This window comes from Trematomus bernacchii, unplaced genomic scaffold (genome assembly GCF_902827165.1).
Source record: "Trematomus bernacchii unplaced genomic scaffold, fTreBer1.1, whole genome shotgun sequence".
NCBI lineage: Eukaryota > Metazoa > Chordata > Actinopteri > Perciformes > Nototheniidae > Trematomus > Trematomus bernacchii.
In genome coordinates this window covers 8,957,014-8,977,356 of record NW_022987582.1, presented here as the reverse complement: position 1 = coordinate 8,977,356, position 20,343 = coordinate 8,957,014, and the positions used below count along the sequence as shown (strand labels likewise).

Genomic DNA, 20,343 nt, shown 5'->3' with positions numbered 1-20,343 from the left:
CATTTTCGAGCCTGAGACCTGAAAAACAGGCTTGGGGGCGGGGCTTAACAGGTTGTAACAGTTATGTGCAGACAGAACCTTTTCATACTATATAATGTAGCCCAGATTTTTCCCAAAACTTTAAAACACCACAACACCCCTTTTCAATATTTACATAGTGACCCTGATATATTATAAACCTTTAATGATTATTTAAAAAGAGAGATTCAAACACTTTGCAGACTAGAGAAGACTTTATTGAAACAAACCCATACCATTGCACCGCCAAGTCAGAAAGTAGTATACTTTGAAACATTCAAATGAATTGACAACAAGGTTCGATGAGGTCACACCACAGATATGCAGGTCTTCCCCTGGCAGACAAATAGGAGGGATTAGCAACCCAGACACCATGGTGACACGTTTTATTGACAGACAGGAGACTAGCCTTGTTTTAGAAGTTTTACATTTGTAAATCATGACAATCTTTTTTTTATCTTGAGGCTTACACAAGCAGTATTTAGGGAGAGATACATGTGGATGTTGTGAAGGATCCTAGATTACTGGAACACACAATACAGTACATGCCGATTATGTTAAATCTGTGTCACAAATAAATTCCCTGTCTCATTGTAATGTTTGGGAATACACTCAGTAATACACTCTGTGCATAAGACACTATTGAAATAATAGAATAGAATATCATCTTTTTAAATTTTTTATTATAAAACCTTGCCTATCATCATCTATTACAATAAGTACTTTTGCCGATAAGGTCATCAATAAATGAATGCACTTGTAAAAGGGTTTTACCTGATTAGTAGGAGCAACAATTTCTTTACCTTTACAGGCTTTTCGAAGTCCTCCATAAAATATATCGCCAAACAACATGAGCAATGTGATAAAATAACTCTTTCACACCATAACAACTCCTTATTTTTTAGCGTACAACATCAAAAAGCACCACCAATAGAAAATTAGACACATACTCAAAAAACTCAATCAAATAAAAAATTTGCAATATTAACACAAAACCTTTCTCCATTCCAATCACCTTTTTTGTATGTAGAAGACACAGAAGCGCATTATTTTCATTTATTCACATTTAATTTTTTTTGTAGATTTCTAATATAATTATTTTCACATACAATCATTTTCAAAATTCCGCAGAACAGAACAGAACCTGACTGCTAAGTGAGTTATGAAGTATTGTTCATTCCCTTTATGACATTTCATACCTGCAAAATGATTTAGATGTTGTGAACTAACTTTGGTCCTCCTTTCAGAATCTTTTTTGGTTAATGCCTCTACTCCAACATCTCAGAGGTGAGCTTCGTGATATGCTTCCATGCATGCTGGATGTGTCTTGATTCAGTACTGCGTGCACAGATGGCAAAGCGCAGGACAAAGCGGGCGGAGAGCTGGCAAGGCACGAGGTGGATCTCTCTGCTCTTGTTGATCCTTTTCAGCAAGAGCTCGCTCAACCCATTGGAGCCCTGAAAGGAGGGGGAAAGGAAGAACAAACCTATCACAGTGAGAAGATATACCAAAGTCTGGAATTTGGTCTTGCCTAAACACTGGGTTACTGGGTTAAAATATGTATCATGTTGCAATTTTGTTGATAACTGGGAGGTCTATATTCACTCAGAACAATGTTGAATAATATATATTCAACAATACAGCCACACTTTCACAAACAGAAGAGGAACACATGGATCAAGTACATGTGGTCCTTAGATGTTGGATGTGCTTACCTTGAGCCTGAAGCAGACCAGTCCCATGACGACCTTTGCACAGATCTCAAACCTGTTGTCTGCTCGCACCAGACTCTCAAACTCTTTGGCCAGGGCCACTTGCTGTAAAGAGAATACACAACTGTAATCTGCTATGACCAACTGCAGGTTGGTAAATGTACTTTATAATTTACTCTGCATGTAGATTAAAGTATATCAGATAACCTCAACAAGACAATATTTGACAAGCAACTCTGCTAAATGTTGTAATTTCAATGATGTTCACTAGATGGCAGTTATAATGGCTTTCAGTCATACAGATCAGAGCCTTTTTTTCCCACTGGTAGAAAATAAGAAAACTGTTTCCAACTGGTTCAGTCTACTCTATACCTTATAGTGTAACATCCTTACTATAATCTCAATGGAACCATTTGAAACGATTGATAAACAACCCCATTGATTCAAGGGTTTTTTGAACTGATAGGAAGCACTGCCATTAACCATGAAATAGTCTGCATCATATTCTGCTTCCATCAAATAATGTGCACTCCTTTTTACACATTTTTTAAATGGCAAAATATGATCATACATACAACACAAACCTCATTAATTCACGTATGATCAAAGAATGGTGAAACACTAAACCTGTATTCTTGCATCTGATCACAATAACAAGGAGGACCTCCACTCTCCTGCTTCTCTATAAAGCTGATGAAAGTTACGAATGACCAACGGATTGACCACCATCTTGTGTTCTCATTCCCAGCCAGTAATTCACCATCACTCAGAGATGTTTACAAGCCAATATACTATAATGACCTCATTTCTAATTACTGTAGGCTAGTTAGACTCACATTCCACATGCCTTTGACATTAAAATGCTTAATTTACAACTTTTTCTCAGGGAAGGAAGATTCATCATTAGGTATTCGTAAAGAAACAAAGTAAATGTTTTCCTCCACTGGGAAAGAAGACAATTCAGTTTGTTTCGCATTCTGTATTTCAATTTGTAGGCTAAATATTGTTTGATTAGATTTAAAGGATAAAAAATACAGATCAAACTGTTATATCTAATCAAGAGGACGGATGCACAGTGGAGCAGTGTGTCATGGGTTATGGCCGCAGGGCTCACTGCTGCTGCTGCCGCTTCATTTTAAATGGAAGTAAACGCAAAACAGACTCATTTGATTGAAAGAGTAGACTGGAGGGAGGAAGAGGAATATGAAAGGGGAGAGAGAGAGGCATGGAGAAAAGGATGGGCATTGGAGGAGAAATGTTGCTATAAAAAGAAGATGCAGACCAGACGTATAAGACTGACAGGATGCGCTGATGGAGGCAGAGATGAGGGCAGGGAATAGACTTTAGTGCTAAGGAAGATTATGTTGGCCGAGGCGTTTGATGGACGGATGGGATGGCATTTATTATAAAACTATTGTTACCTCAATTAACTGGTTAGAGAAATGAAAACATAATATGTTAAAGGTCATGAATCAACAGAACCTATCAACTGAATTTCTCTTAATACTTTCAGAGATAAATGTTAAGATTTTGACCATTAAAGAAATGTAAGAGCAATGATACATGATGGATTATTCAGCTGGTGTCCTACCTTGCGTATATGATCCTGTAGGCCTTGGAGCCCATACAAACGGAAGACAAACCACATCTTGAGTGAGCGAAATCTTCTGCCAAGGGGAATCTGCCAGTGCTACAGGGCACAGGAGGTAGAGAGTCCAATATATAGGGTTAACCCTCTGCACGTTTTTGGGTAATTTGGAACATTTTATATCTTGTAAATTGTGGGAATAACTTATTTAAAGAACTTTTATCTTACCCTATAATCTGTGATCACCCCTGTGAAAGAATAAACATTTCAGTTAAAAATGTCACATCATATACTTATAGTTTACATTTTAAAAGCAACTTGTTATAAAAAGATATTTAGGGATTAGTGTTCTGGTCACGACATCCGAACAAAAATGCTGAAAACAACAGACAACAACAACTGGTACCTACTGTATAGAGTGCAATGAACAAAGCATTGACATTAAACATTATTCGCTTTAGAAAATGATCTATTGTCAGGTGTTGTATTTGGCATTGCCTTCCACCGTCCAGGTGTTGTGTCATCGTGCCCCCCATGCCCCCCCCCACTCAGTCAGCCCACACAGGCTACTGGCTACAGATAGCTCATCTCTTTTTAGCTGGAGCTAGAAACCACTCATTAGATGGAAGAACCCACATTGTGTAAGCGAATGGCTTTTCGTGAGGTGCCTCAGTGTGGTGAGGTAGCTTTGTCTTTCCCTCTGTGTGCTTGTGTGACAGACAAATTACAGAGCAGCTCTGAGCCCATCTGCAGGCTAATAGCATGTAAAGAATACACACAGAAGACAAACACACAGACATTGATGCATATTATATATTCTTTTCTATGTTAGGTCTTGTTGACATTTTTCGAGATTATGTTTTTGGGCTGTATATATATTATGTGAGGTCACAAAGGTAAAAACGTAACTTCAGCTAGCATCGAGTTGTGAAAATGTGCTCACAAACATAGGTTTACAAGAACACTCTTGTACAACTGTCTGGTTGTCAGACATTCACCTTCATGCCTATTTAAGCTGGATAGGCTTCACAACACTGCGTTTTAAGAGGTTGGTGCATGCTTCAGCAGCTAATGTTTAATCGGAAATATGGCTCAAACTAACTGCCCTATTCACAACTAAACAGTAAACAAGGTAAAAGGTGTTCATTGTTGTCATGTTCTGCTGTAAAGGCCAAAGTCAATTCAACCTGATCTGTGATCATTGATTCAAATACTATAAGTGAATGATCTAACCTGACTCCTGGTTTTCGTGTTTCAGGTAAAGAGGTTCCACCTTGAAGGCTCCAATAATTGACTCTCTCTTCTTTACCCTGTTGATAGGTTTTGACAAGCAGAGATAATGTTTACATCAAATATTAACTGACCATTTAATAAGGGCAAAGGAATCTTATAGATTTGGCACCATCATATATTATGTTTAGTAATAGTTTAGTGTTCCCCTTGTATTTTACATATGACATGTGTCTTAAATAACCTGATAGTAATACACTACATTATTAGTATGGTGTACTGATTTACACAGTATAGGGTATTCTTAGTGTCTAAATATACTGCATTAAATAAATAAATATAAGTCAACAGTTATCCTGTGAGCAGTGACAAGCTGAGCCAGAGCTGATGGAAAAAGGGTTTATCCCCTCTTCCCGCCCCCTTCTGTCAGATTTGATTCACCTCTGTTTGCATCTTGTTCAGAGCATGTCTCGTTTTGTTTGCTGCTGACAGAAGGGCAGATGGGAGGCGTAGTTCTATTTTTACTCTACAAATGATTGAGGTGTAGATGGAAACCGGTTTTAAATGGATTACTCTTTGTTACTTTATGGGGCAATGAGTCACTCTGAGCTAAATTGGTAAATAATCTGACAAAATACAGAAGGTGTTATTGTCATGGCCCATGAACCTGCAGCTGGGCCAGAAGTCTACAGGATCTTCCACATCTTTGTAATATTTTCATCAAACCAAATAACACACTGATCCTCAATTGAGTTTATTATAATAATAATAATAAGTTTACTGATATGACATATATACTGACATTATTATGTCAAAAATGCTTACTCATGTGCCCTTTTTAAATGTCTTATTCTTCACACTGTAGTTCATTACAGTACATCAGTATATAATAGTGTGACTTGAACAACCTCCTTTTTGTTGACGTCATTGGCTATCATTTTGTATCAGACACCCTCATATCTGTATGTTTTCTTTAAATGTGACAAAGGTAATATGAGCCCTGTGGCCTTTTATAACACATTTAAGTTCTGTCCTTGTTGGACACTCACAAACACACCATGCTAAATGCTAAAAAGAGGGATGATAAATCTCGGGGTTTAGTGTCACACGCTATAATGAAATGTATAACTTACCACATTGCAGAGCAGTCAAAGTTGACCAAAAGCCACTTGTGTGGGTTGAAGTTGAATGAGTCTGCAAACTTTAGAAGAAAAGAGAATAAACAATAGAAAGGAATCAAGTTTGATTTAACATGTATGTATGAAATAACGAAAATCTAAATAAAACATTTATGATTTCATTAAATATCAGTGTATTTCATTGTGTGCATATACTGCTTAATATTTTTAGGAAGTAAAACAAAATACATGAAATTAATGGTTATAAAAGTATTAATATTATTTCTGTATCTTTAGTTAAACTTGAAAAATGTGTGTTGACCAAAACACACATCTTACTACATCTTAATTTACCATTACTGACGCAGTCAGTGACACCCTTTCACCAACAGCGTTATCTGGACTAAAGCATCCTCAGTATATTTGAAATGCAAAGGAGGAACACTCAGCCGACAGCTTGCAGAGCGCAGGGAAAGTAACCCTTTCCTGGCAGCGTTTCTTCAAAGAGAAACAAACCTTTCCCAATCTGTTCTCATCTCTATGTTGGCTATCTTTTGTAATATCCTTTTCTCCACCTCCACAAATCCAATAACTCAGCGTGGAGAGACAATGTGAGGCAGACTCCTGGCTGACTGTTGCCATGCTGACTGATTCAAAGGGGGCTGGTTTCCTGCTCGCCCATCAGTCATATCCTAGCAACCAGCCCTCCAGCAGGGCTGCACTCTCATCCTAAAACACACACCATCTTCTCATTGGATCATTCAAATTCACCTTTTTTGGCTCCAAATGTTTACATTATAACTACAATATACTTTATATAACAGCATGCGGATACAATTAGTAGGTTTTTCTAATAAGTAATCCCTTCACCACTTCCTCATAGAAGGACCCTAAATACTAATTCCAATAAAATGTAAAATTGCAAGTATAAGAGGGAAATGTGTTCCAATAGATAATTTTAGATGCAACCACAGTTGGTCTTTACAGTCAAGTCGATTTCTGAGTCTTCCCACCAACATTGTTTGAACTTGTGTGGCTAATAAACAGTGATATATAAAGGTCTAACGCTGCCTCAGGAAATTACTCTGTCCTTATCTCTGCGTCTCTGCACGGCTCGGGGAGCAACAGCTTCCTCGGCAGCTTCAAAAGGCAGATTGATGCTCCTGCACCAATGCCGATTGTTCGGCCTATTACTCACTCGTGCATGCTTCCTCCTTGACATTAACGTTATGACATTTTGAAACAAAAATAAAGCAGCTGGATATAATCAGCATGCAGTTATTGTTGCCTTTTATAGATCGAATGAGAGATATTTTACAACTAATTGAACAGAAATAGGCTGTTTTCTCCTTCAGCTTGTATTTAGGTGGATGCACACTTCAAATGTTGACCACACGATATCAAGTCTGTTCTGCACATATTGGGATGATCGAGATTCAAACCATGTCAAAACTGAGTAACTAAACATCATTACTAATTGAACAGGAACGCTTTGATATTTTATATGCCATTCACCTCAATGCCATTCAACAGAGGCCTAAATTCAGGACAGATGAATGCACTCCCTGCATATGCTGCATCAATGTGCATCCACATCTGTTCTTCATTACCTGGAACAGACACAAAACAGAGAGGCTATTAAGGTTTTAAAAATAACAACTTTTGACAATCAAGATTTAATAACCTGAGATATAAAAAATATGATTCATGAATTTCCAAGATATATATTTGGAAACGAGTTGCATATCATTTGTACTGAATTTTGAAGGAAGATACTGAATGTTTGGTAAACTGACAGACTAAATAATTTGTTGTCTGTCTGTTTCTCAATCACACACACAAAAGCTTACAATCCATTTCCTGTTGTAACACAAAAGAAAATTGTGTGTGTGAGCTTGACTCACATATTGGCCCCAGCTCGGTGATGTGATCAAAAGCACATGATGGCGTGGTGCCAAGGGTCGCACAGAACTGAAAAAGACACAGACATACAGTACAAATCATTCACGTCCCGAAGTGCTTTGTTACCTGTAGCAATTTCAAAAATTGGTACAACATTTTTTCACAACAATGGCACTCTCTATAATATAAATGTAAAGATTACAAATTCACACTTATTTCAGGTACTGTGCAATATCACTTTTATCTAATTCCTTTTATATCCTCATTTAAATCTGGATATCTTTGATGGTTTAGTGCTCCTGGACCATTTCAGCCTACTGTTGTTCACTGATAGTGATCGGTGAGACCAGCTGAGACAGGGATTATTGTCCTTAACCTGATAGACATACATTAAGTTCACCACAAACAGCAGAAGCCTCAGGGTGTGCATAGCATCATCACACACTTTGTATCATTGCAGCTTTTCCCTCAGTTGTGTGTGTTTGTTAGATTTACATGTTTTGCAAAGCAATGTACTGACAGATGTGTGTATCTCAATGGTAAAATCACCCATATCTAATGTTGAAATGTATTTTATGTCCATGTGTTCTGTGCAAATGGGATGAATAAATAGTGTTTTATTTTCTTACATAGAAAGGGATGAGTCCATCTGCTTTGTCCTGCTCTAGCATCCTCTTAAGCATGGCTCCTTCTACACCATAGTTGTTGTCTACAGGAACCTTCTTCATCATCACTCCAGCAATCAGAGAAGCACGCTCCACTGAACAATGAGCCTTAGGAGGAAGTAATTGAAACATGTTGTAGAAATGCACTGTACGCCAGATGAATCTCCTTCAGCTTTTAGAAGATAAACCCATCTTAACTTCACAACACGTATGCAGAAATAAATACACACATAGATTAGACATGTACACCTGGATATAAGGATGGTGTTCTTCAGTAGAAACACAAACTGCTGTCCCTGTAAAGGTCTGTGTGGCCCTCAGGCGACTCCCTAACCCAATCACAGTCAGCCTGGTATTAAACCTGATCAGAGTTAGCTACTGCCTTGACCCTCTGTCTCGCTAAATCACTGAAAATCTCTTTTACTGTTCCTGACCTTTAATAATGGAAGTTTACAAGAACAATATGTTGAGTAAGACCCTACAGAAGTCAAGATTGTTACACTTGTGGATATAATAAATATGAAATCTGTATAAGTATAAGTACGCTTGGCCTGTGCATTAAACAGGAAATATGTAAGATTGTAAATATTTGTTTGTGCTTACCTGCTCTGAAGTGTAAGCCACCAGTTTAGAGAGGATATCAGCCTCTGATTTCTCAGGGTTGGAGACCTGAATGCGGCGGACTGCTTTACAGCGGGCGGCGAGCATGGACACCAGGGTGGCCTCACTGGCTGTGCCCTGTGAGAATAAGAAGGAAATTGATAAGCATCTTTACATTTTATAGAAGCAAGCATGAAATACATGGAGTCTTCAAGGAATCCAGAGCACCTGTTTTTTCTGCAAGATCTCTAAAAATATATATATTTGGAAAAGAGTTGATTTTGATGCTTAGAGAAAAGTCATCTATCCTAGGCATTGTGTACCTATCTCTGCTTTTAAACAGAATTAATGAATCAATCAATCAATGTTTATTTACATAGCCCAATATCACAAATGTTACATTTGTCTCAGTGGACTTCACAGTTTGTACAGAATATCAGTATGACAATACGACACCCTCTGTCCTTAGACCCTCACATCGTACAAGGAAAAACTTCCAGAGAGAAACCCCACAGTTTAAAGGGGGAAAATGGGAGAAACCTCAGGGAGAGCAACAGAGGAGGGATCCCTCTCCCAGGACGGACAGACGTGCAATAGATGCCGTGTGTAAATCGAAGAGATAATACATTTGACAGCATAGGTAGACCAAATGTTTGGAAATGCATGTGTCTATAATTAGAAGATGAATCCACGAGGATGTCAACAATCCTGTGGAACCATCAGGGAAGTAGTATGATGAGAGTCAGGCAGGACCGCAGTGATAGGTTCAGCCACAACTCGAAGTCCAGGACTCAACTCCAGAACTCAGGATAGAGCTTTCCGGAGTCCTGGATCCAGGACTCCGGATCCAGGACTCAGGATGCAGGATCCAATGAAGGGTGTAAACAATCCCTATCTAGATTTTATTTGGCAGATACACTGATGTTAATTGACAGATACCAAACCATTTGCAAACACCTTCATGAACACAAGGGAGGACATTAAGTAAACAGTTTGTGCTGTTGGATATTCCCACTGATATGAAGCTGGTGACACATCCACTTCCTCATTAGATAATTAAATCATTGTAGATAGAAACAATGTCTTGAGTCATCACCCAGTCTGACAATTGTTTGAGGCAACATAATGAGCCATGGCTTCTCAGGTATCTGGGGCATTACCACAAAAACATCATTACATTTTCCAATTACTTAATCAATAAGCACAAATCTCTCCCCAGACAAGGCAATATAGGCTATTTCATTTACGTCTAAACAAATAGACAGGAAGAGTAAAATTAAGCCAATTTTAGACATCAGGGACCCAAAACATCAATAAACAAATCCATCACTGCAATGATGTAAACATGGCACTAGCTCAAATGAAATGACCAAAGAAAATACATTTTTATAAATGCAAAAAGCAAATAACCTCAAGTATTCCAAACATACCCAACTGGGCTTTATGTCCTTCCTCTGCAAAAGTCTACCAGCTCTCATCCATCCTCCTAGCTACCACTTGTAATAGTGAACTAGAGCCTGTTCTGCTTCAAATATAACCAAATACACTATTTAGCACAAAATAATTGAAACCTGTTGCAGCTGAAATTATAAACACTGCTTTTAAGTATACATGTCATGATCGTAAAGTAAACATGTAAAGAGAAAGTGCAAGTTTGTGTCTTTAACATATTTAAGTAGCGCATTTTTGTCAATTAGTCTCCATACTCTTTTGTCATTTGCAATTTATTTTAATCATAGGAAAACTGTTTTTTTTTGCCGTCAGATCTAATGACTCACACAGTCATAGAAAGGAAGATCTAAGGTCACGAGGGTCTTTTTGAAACAATCCCCGTTCCCCTTTGTGTTGGCATAAGGTTTATAATAATAGGCTGACAATGTGCTGTCACAACCCTCATTAGCCCTGCTGCGGGGAGAAGAGCCCCATTGGTTGCCATAGTGAGCTTGTAGGCTGCACTTAAAAAGGAGAGTGGCAAGACACACACACACTCACACACAGGTGGTCACAATAGAAGAGGCATGAAATGATCTGTCATCAGAGTGCACTCTCATGCTCCACTACTCACCATCACACACACACACACACACACACACACACACACACACACACACACACACACACACACACACACACACACACACACACACACACACACACACACACACACACACACACACACACACACACCACACACACACACACACACACACACACACACACACACACACACACACACACACACACACACACACACACACACACACTTGTATATAGATAGCATCCTCTGCTGCTACTGCACTTCTGTCGATGGAACACTAAACTAACGCTTAGCCTTTTGCCACACGAAACAATCCCAGCATCATCATCTCTGTCTACCTGTTGATGACACATTAAAAGGCAATTTCCTGCCAATTGTCAGTGAACCAGGGAGAGAAAAAGCAACAATCAATAGTACCCAAATTCCTAGTGAATATGATTTCAGCAGCGCTCAGTTGTGAGTCACGGTTCTTTTAAGCCTATAAAACTAAGCCTTTGACTTGGCTTGTCTCAAACCAGGGTAGATTATAAAACGTAGGTTTACTCCTTGGACTGCCTGGGAAAATGTTTGCAGGGAAGCATAAAAAACACAAAAAACATTTACCTGGATGACTCCTCCTCCTTGGCCTTCTGTCCCAGCGATAAAATCCTCAGGCAGGTTCAGCATCTTGCCCAGCCAATCCAACATCACTGTCTCCAGCTCTGTACACGCTGGGCTGGCAGCCTGGAAAACAAACCCAAAATATAAAAATATTTTCTCAAATGTTCTGTGTTTCCATATGTTCATAACATTGTAAATCGGAGACACAGCAAAGTGTCTTTTACCCAGGAAAATCCAATGCATCCAATAGCTGCAGACAGCATGTCAGCCAACATGGCAGGGTAAGAGGAAGCAGTTGGAAAGTAGGCATAGAAGTATGGGCTGTGCCAGTGAGTGACCTGGAAAAAAACATGCAAATACTTAATTCATCTGAAAACAAGACCTTGGATAGTCATTCGTTTGTCATTTGTCATTGTCATTATTTTTTGAAAAACGTATTTTTACCTTTCTTTGGTTCCAGTCATTTGTTTAGAAAACCAAGGACACAATGAGAGTAATACATGTAATGTATTGGGAGAAATTCCCCCCAGATGGATTGGTTTGCTGTATGAATGTCCTTTAAATATGTCTTCATAAAGCCGTATTTTAAAATACGGTAAAAAAACAACTTTGGTTCTGCTAATCCTAAAAATAGCACTTCATGAAATGTATCACTTTTTTTTTTAATCTAAAATCCCAGCCCCTCCTTTATGGCCTTCCTCCAAAGCCAATACATTGATACACTATTCTGAGTCCAAGAGAAAGCTTTGGACACCTAAAAACATGTTGTAATCAGATTACTTGATATATTCTCAAAATGTGTTGTCATGATTCAATAAAAGAACTGTCTTCTCTATACCAGTATAACTTTTCTAAACGAGCTAATCTGAACTACACAGTCAGAAGAAGCACAAGGGAATATGTTTATCACCAACGCCATCGAGGGCATCAACAATTCAACAGAAGCATGATCTCACCCCTGGCATTATGACCCTCTCCACGTCTGTCATTATATCATCATATTTCTCAGGCTCCAGAGGGGCCTCAGCGGGGATCAGAGAACGGAGGTACCCTGGTTCCACATCTGGGTAGACCGGTCGCTGCTCCACGTTGTCCAGGTAGTCGGCCACATAGTCCACCATCTCCTTCCCCCTGCGCCGGAACTCTGCTGTATCCATGGTAACACTGGAAAATAGTACAAAAAAACTTCTCAAACACTTACAATTTTGAGGTGTACTTTTTGTACGAGTAATGAGTATCTTCATTTCATTTCAGAGGGCAATTTCATTTGATTTTGAATCAAGGACTTTTACTATAATAAATAATGTTGACACTGTAGATTATTTTTACTTAAATATCTGAATCATTTCTACCAGGGCCGTCCCTCCCTACAGGCCGATCATGCAGACTGCGTGGGGCCTCACCTTGCGGAGGGGGTCTCATCTTGGGGAGGGCGCCTCAACTATGTGCTTATGTGGCGCAATTAGTGTGGTGCGGCACGGTTTCGCAGCTGCGAGGCTCCACTAATCCCCCGTCCCCCGTCCCCCGTCCCCCGTTGATGCTCGCGAAACAGAGGGCCTCATCATATAACTTTGCATGGGGCCTTGTGTTGGCCAGGGACGGCCCTGATTTCTACACAACTGCTTGTAGGGATGAGTGGATCGATGTAAAATCTATCCAGTTTTGTAATGCCAAGTGAGGTTAAAGGAAATTAAGTCATACTTGCTTACACTGAAATGTGCAGCTACGTTTAAAATGTGTAGCAACATTGACACATTTCATGTAAAATCTGTAACATGTTGTAACATTATATTGCATTTAAATATGTGAAACACTTGAATTTTAAAAACACATTTGTTTATTCATATGACAGTTTCAAATCTGTATATGGTCTATGGGGGAATGGTCAGGGGTTTCCAACCTTTTCTTTATCTAATAGCTACTTTGAAAAAGAAACAAAAAGGACAATTTGTTCACTTCTTATTATGGCCCACATAGTAAATACCTTAATCACCTTCATTACCACCTTACAAGCATCTTATGGCACATGTGTAAAATAAGTGCATTCACTCCTTTTTACAGTTAGTGAGATGACTGGCACTGCATGGAGTCCACCATAGAGGTGCATGCTGGAGTGTACCCACTTAGGTTCACTCTAATAGAGTCATTTAAATGTTCATCAGTCAGTCTTGTTCTGTATTTAGATTTCATGACATTCATGTCAGAAAAAGCTGCTTCACAAAGGTAGAGCCAAATAAAGCAGAAATGTTCAGTGCTGCTTGGTGAATGTTCTTATAGTTTTCTGGGTCTACAAGGCTCCAGAAATGTTGTGAGTTTTGCTGAGACTTAAGCTGAACATGATTTTGGAGATTTATAACCTCCATCTCCATCTTCACAGGATTGACACTGAACAGTTCAGCCATCTTTTTCTTCTTCTTCGTCTTGACATTAAGTTATAAACCATAATAAATCAATTGTATAGGTCTAGCCTCCCTATATCTGTGTGTGAAATTGTTCCATCCTCAAAAACAAAAAAACAATACTTCTAGCAACGGTCTTCTGTTAAAAAAAAAGGACACTGAATGTCCTGAATGTGGCATCACAAACATGACTTGAGTCTGAACACAGCAGACAACAGGAGTAGTTACAACAGGCTAGCATATCAAAACTAAAATACTGCATGTGGGTGCACACTTATTCTCTGTTTTACTGTTACATAAATCCCATGAATGTATGAGATTAAGTTAGCTTCATCATATCTCAATCAGTGATTAAGTGAATAATAACGTTTCTATCAGGTTACTACCAGCCTGTCACTCATTATTTTTAGGGAGGGGGCGAGGTTTGAAGGAACACAGAGGAGACGGTGATCGCGGAAGCTTTTTCCTCCTGCCTTCACAAACTTTAGTTTACACACGTATTTATCAACTGAAAATAGCAAGAGGCCATTCAAACTATGCAATCCAAGACTTGATTAAATCCACCACAAACCTGACATGGTGCTAACGCGAGTATTTTTTTAAACATAAATCCATGTGTGTCTGAGCCGCAGCGACACGGACTGATTCAGGTGCGTGCATTTATTGTCGTCGGATTTCATCTACACAGTCTGTGAACCGCGAGCGGCGAGCTACTGAAAAGTTGCCCGCGAGCTACCGGTAGCTCGTGATCGACGTGTTGGAGACCTGGCCCTGAGTCTAATAGTAAGCAGTTTCAATTGGATTGTTGAGCCACCAATTTCAAATCATACAGAAAAACTGGCAGCTCAAACACATGACATATGCATCATACATTAAAGGTAGGGTAGGTAAGTTTGAGAAACCGGCTCGAGATACACTTTTTGTTATATTCCATGGAATGCTCTTAACATCCCGATAGCAATGAATATCTTAAGTGCTTTGACAAAAAATCCATACAAAAATGTCATCTGTGGAAGCCGTAATACTGTAAAAAGTACGACCAATCATTTTAGCCGGCCCGGCTAAAATAATGGTGTGTTTCCACTACAGCGCGGAGCCCCGTTTAAGAGAGCTGTGACGTCAGCGGCCTGTCTTTGGTTGCGTTTCCACTTGGCCAAGTACCGGCTAGCAGGTCCTAATTCACAGTTTTTTTTCAAGTGAGTGGTTAGATATCTAGAAGAATTATTCCTTAACAATTAGAAGAGCGCAAGTTCAAACTGAAAGGAAAACTGTTCATTGCCAACAAGTAGAACAAAATAACAATGTTGTTGGTTGCTATTTCCAAAACTGTTTTTTAATTATTAACTTTAATGCCTCATATGATCCCCTTTCTCTTTTACGACACATTTACAATGCTTTGTTCTCACTCTTAATAAATTAAATTAAGTGTTGTATTCATTTACAGCACACACACACACACACACACACACACACACACCCTAAGCCTTGCACAATATAAATGAATGGATGAACCCTTGACCCTCTTACCGACACATTAAGCCAGTGTGATAATCCCTCAGTTTTCTTTCAATTTATTGATGTATGCGAACAGAACAGATTGGCATGAAAAAATACATATTCTCAAATGTATAGTTTATTGACTGTTATAAACTCATTCTCATATAACACAATGGGCCAAAGTACAGCCACATACAGTAAACCCGGTTAATAGTCTTATCAAGATCACATCACATGAACATAATGACCAACGGAAAATATAATTACTATAAGCTTTTTTGTCAACTGCAAACGAACAAAGCATATACATTGTATTGAAGAAAAATCCTGTTGCAGTACGACAACACTAAGTTAATTTTATTGTAGAAAAACGCTTTGAACATATTTCTTTACAAATGATTAGCGGTGCTTATTCAAATGTCCCAACATGTGAACATTGCCCCTTTTCCTACACCAGGGCCAACACACTCTCACTCCCTAAGCGTCCAGGAGCGACGCTTGGTCAGGGTCCTTTGGCGTCCAGTTGTGACGCGCCGAGGCTCCTTCAGCTTCATAAACGGACGCAAAGAGCTTTCAACTGATTGCAATGTATTCCCATCGGCGTCGGTATTTGACGCTTAGGGAAGCACGGCATTCGTTTGTGTCGGAGGCTGTTAAAGGCAATGTGACCGTCCATTCCCATTGGATAACGGAGAATTGTACACCCGGAAGTAAGTATTCCCCTTACTGTCGATTGATTTGACAGTGATATCTCCCCTACTCATCAACTCAAAAACACCAGATTACTGTATCCTTGTTAATTAAACGACATTAATAGGTTTTAGTGTGTGTACAATGCTTTTGTCACGTTTTCCCCTTCAATTCTGACAAACAAGTCGTTTTCTATGAGTTTTGGATGGCCGAAGACATGACATTACCCACAATCCTCTGTAGCAACCATAGACTGTATAAAACAATTAAATAATACATTATTCCGAGTGTGCTTGCTTTTCTCTTTGAAAGTCATCACATAACGGCATTGTAATACACGTTTCGGCTGCATTAAATATGACATATCTGCCGTAGTTAACTCTATGTATAGAGCCCTGATGACAAGACTTCTAGACAAACAGGAACTGCCGCCAAAACTGAAAACTTGACGTGGATCTTAAATATATAAGCAATTAAACAACATCTTACATTTCATTTCACACAATACGTCTCCTTGCAGTATCAACACTAATTCGGCTGACTTTTATATTTGATCCAATTGATAGATAGGCTGTATTTACGCCATAACGGTGCTGATAGAAAGGGACACCTACTGGTTAAAGCACGTTATTTCATTTTATAATTTTATTATTAGATATTAATAGGAGGATGTGCAAAACAGACAAACCAGTGTGAGAAAAAGTTTTGAGAGAGTACTTGTCCATGGACAAGTGAGTTTGGCAATTTACTTGTCCGAATACATTTTTCACTTGTCCAGAATGGACAAAAATTGGGGCCACTGGAATCTTCTTCTTCGCCAACGTATTTTACATTTTCCCACGTTTTTTATGACACCGCTAACGTAAGTGAGCGGTAAGATTTTACTGCATCACACATAGGGTTGGGTATAGTTTGGATTTTAACGAGTCAAATCTGTATTCCTATTTACAAATCACTTCATACTGTTTAATTTCTTACGGTTATTGAATAAAATTATATAAAAATAATCTCTGCATTGTTTAGTTAGTTCTATGTGGTGCAGTTTGAGAATGTACAATTGGCCAAGTCTCCTCTGATGTTACACTGCAACCTGCCTGTGAGACAGAGTCCAACCACACATGTCCAACACATAGGCCTAATAATAATAATACATTATATTTATAGCCTATAGGCCTAGCGCTTTTCTACAACTCAAAGACGCTTGCATGCTTACACATGTCCTGCAATACACATGCTGCAGCTGCCCAGCTGCTCACTGTTTGTAAAAGTAAATAAATAGTATTTTCATTTCAATAATGTATTTTCTATACCCTGCTTCATAAACAATACTGACATCCCTGTGCTCCTCCGAGTCTGGGGGTCGGGGGATGTGAGGACAGCGCGAGGACACAGACAGGGAGGCTGCTTTACTTCATAAAGGAAATGGCGGTCAATATTAACAACGTAGGAGCTAAAACGCTTAATAACCTTCATTACGCGTTAAAGAAAGAACATAAGAAAGTTTAACAAAGATTAGGCTGTTAAACGGGCAGCGGGTCCGCTGAGTGTAGAAAGAGAGAGGGAGAGAGAGAGACGCTGAGCTGCACCATGCAGCGATCAGATGATCCGGAGCAGGGAGAGAGAGCTGCGGTCCGCGGGGCTCGGCCTCCTGTCCTCACAACTCTTATTAATCCCGGTACCGGACCATTGTTATTTGTTCCTACTCGGAACCGAGTTTTGCTTCCCAACCCTGCCACTGTGCTACACTTCCCGCCCCGCCCCCGTCTAACAGTACAGAAAGCGGCGAGATGCATTTCCTGAATCGACAAGCAGAACCGAAACTAACATTTCTAAACGAACAATGGCGGACACGGACAATTTGCGAATGAGTTCTGCCTTTTGTAAACTGAATTTATCAATAATTTGTCAATAAATGAGGGCTAAAAACGTCACTTGTCCACCGGACAAGTCAATTGAAAGATCTACTTGTCCGATATTGTAAATAACACGTCCCGGACGGTGGGACGTGTGCTTTTTCGCACACTGCAAACTAATAAGGCTTTATCTAAACATTAAAGAATACTTTAGGTTAAGGTCTTCTTTTGAATAAGAAAAAAGCTTTGGGGGTATAGAAGATGAATATGGAGGGATGAAACCCTCTTTGATGGTCACACATGCAGAGCACACAGCACACACAGTGAAATTTGTATCTACAGATAAATATTAAGCCTGACAAAGTACTTAACGTCTAATATATTGCTTTCCTGCCATGTTAACTATGTTTAAGCACTTATTTAAACTGATATTATACATATGTATTATACTCTTATAAGATGTATGTAGATAGTATAAGAAATGTGCAGAATATGACAATGTAATGGTGGAGGTACACACATATTGATAGATGTCTTGTAATGCACTGTTGAGGAACCTGCGACCCAAGTTTTTCATTCATTGCATAACTACACCGTAGTTGTGTATAATATGATATGTCAATAAACCTTAGAAAATCTTGAAAGGGATGTGCAAAATAGTCATTATATACAGTCTTTAATGTCAATAAACCTTAGAAGATCTTGAAATCTTGAAAGGGATGTGCAAAAGTCATTATATACAGTCTTTAATGAACTATTAGTAGAGAATAACGACGAGTAAAGAATATACTTTATAGGGATCCTATTCATATCTAATAATACAATTATAAAATGCAATAACGTGCTTTAACCAGTAGGTGTCCCTTTCTATCAGCTGTGCACCGTTATGGCGTAAATACAGCCTATCTATCAATTGGATCAAATATAAAAGTCAGCCGAATTAGTGTTGATACTGCAAGGAGACATATTGTGTGAAAAGAAATGTAAGATGTTGTTTAATTGCTTATATATTTAAGATCCACATCAAGTTTTCAGTTTTGGCGGCAGTTCCTGTTTGTCTGGAAGTCTTGTCATCAGGGCTCTATACATAGAGTTAACTACGGCAGATATGTCATATTTAATGCAGCCGAAACGTGTATTACAATGCCGTTATGTGATGACTTTCAAAGAGAAAAGCAAGCACACTCGGAATAATGTATTATTTAACTGTTTTATACAGTCTATATTATACAGTCTATGGTTGCTACAGAGGATTGTGGGTAATGTCATGTCTTCGGCCATCCAAAACTCATAGAAAACGACTTGTTTGTCAGAATTGAAGGGGAAAACGTGACAAAAGCATTGTACACACAATAAAACCTATCAATGTCATTTAATTAACAAGGATACAGTAATCTGGTGTTTTTGAGTTGATGAGTAGTGGAGATATCACTGTCAAATCAATCGACAGTAAGGGGAATACTTACTTCCGGGTGTACAATTCTCCGTTATCCAATGGGAATGGACGGTCACATTGCCTTTAACAGCCTCCGACACAAACAAATACCGACGCCGATGGGAATACATTGCAATCAGTTGAAAGCTCTTTGCGTCCGTTTATGAAGCTGAAGGAGCCTCGGCGCGTCACAACTGGATGCCACGGGACCCTGACCAAGCGTCGCTCCTGGACGCTTAGGGAGTGAGAGTGTGTTGCCAGGGCGTGTTGTTCAACAAGTGTTTTACCCTGCATGTCTCTCTCCCTTGTTAAGAAGCAGAGCCCTTATCCTCAGCCTTATCTCAAATAGGATTACACATGTTTGGATGTGTGTGTGTGTGTGTGTGCGTGTGTGTGTGAGCGTACTTACATTTTCAAGTGAAAGCTTCAGGTGGTGGAGCCTCTCCTCTTCTTTAGCCTCGACAATCAGACGGACAGACAGGCAGGCACAGGGTGAGTGTGTCTGTGTGTGTAAGCAGGACGAGAGACATTTGCTCCTTTTATCTTGCCACCCTCACACCCCCACCCCCCAGCCCCTACTATTCCAGCCAATGGGAACAGGGCTCACGGTCAGTACTGTGGAGGAAACTTCTGTGTAGTAATGCATGGAGTCACCGACTCAGGAAGGAGACACGGTGAGAGTTGGAGCTTTGATGTCAAACACTGATGGGTTTATTCAGAGTATTCGGCCGGAGGATTCACATCACAAATCAAAGAGTCAGAGGTTCTGACCACACGGTAGAGTTGCCACGTCAATTCTGAAGAACCTCTCTCTATGCTAGACCTTTTAACTGGTTCACAGAGAGAAATCAACATCTCTGAAGGAGTAGACTAAACACTGAGCCACCTGCGTCCGACGATCATGGCCTCAAGGATTTCACATCCTAGAGCCCACAAACACCGATAAAGAAGTGCCTCAGTGTTAGATATCTAGAAGAATTATTCCTTAACAAGTACAA

At 39.4% G+C, this 20,343-nt stretch overlaps 1 protein-coding gene across 1 annotated transcript; it reads right to left on the bottom strand.

The window, feature by feature from the left end:
• Positions 1-214: 214 nt before the first annotated feature.
• On the bottom strand, positions 215-19,847 carry LOC117480093 (aromatic-L-amino-acid decarboxylase-like). The gene is made up of 14 exons (XM_034127271.1): positions 19,755-19,847; positions 12,428-12,635; positions 11,696-11,809; positions 11,475-11,594; positions 8,837-8,971; positions 8,198-8,341; positions 7,571-7,637; positions 7,182-7,276; positions 5,682-5,749; positions 4,552-4,628; positions 3,547-3,566; positions 3,322-3,420; positions 1,734-1,835; positions 215-1,475 (listed from the first exon to the last, which is right to left on the bottom strand). The coding sequence occupies exons 2-14, from the start codon at positions 12,626-12,628 to the stop codon at positions 1,287-1,289; spliced, it is 1,431 nt and encodes a 476-aa protein (XP_033983162.1). The 5' UTR covers positions 12,629-12,635; positions 19,755-19,847; the 3' UTR covers positions 215-1,286.
• Between the last annotated feature and the right edge of the window lie 496 nt (positions 19,848-20,343).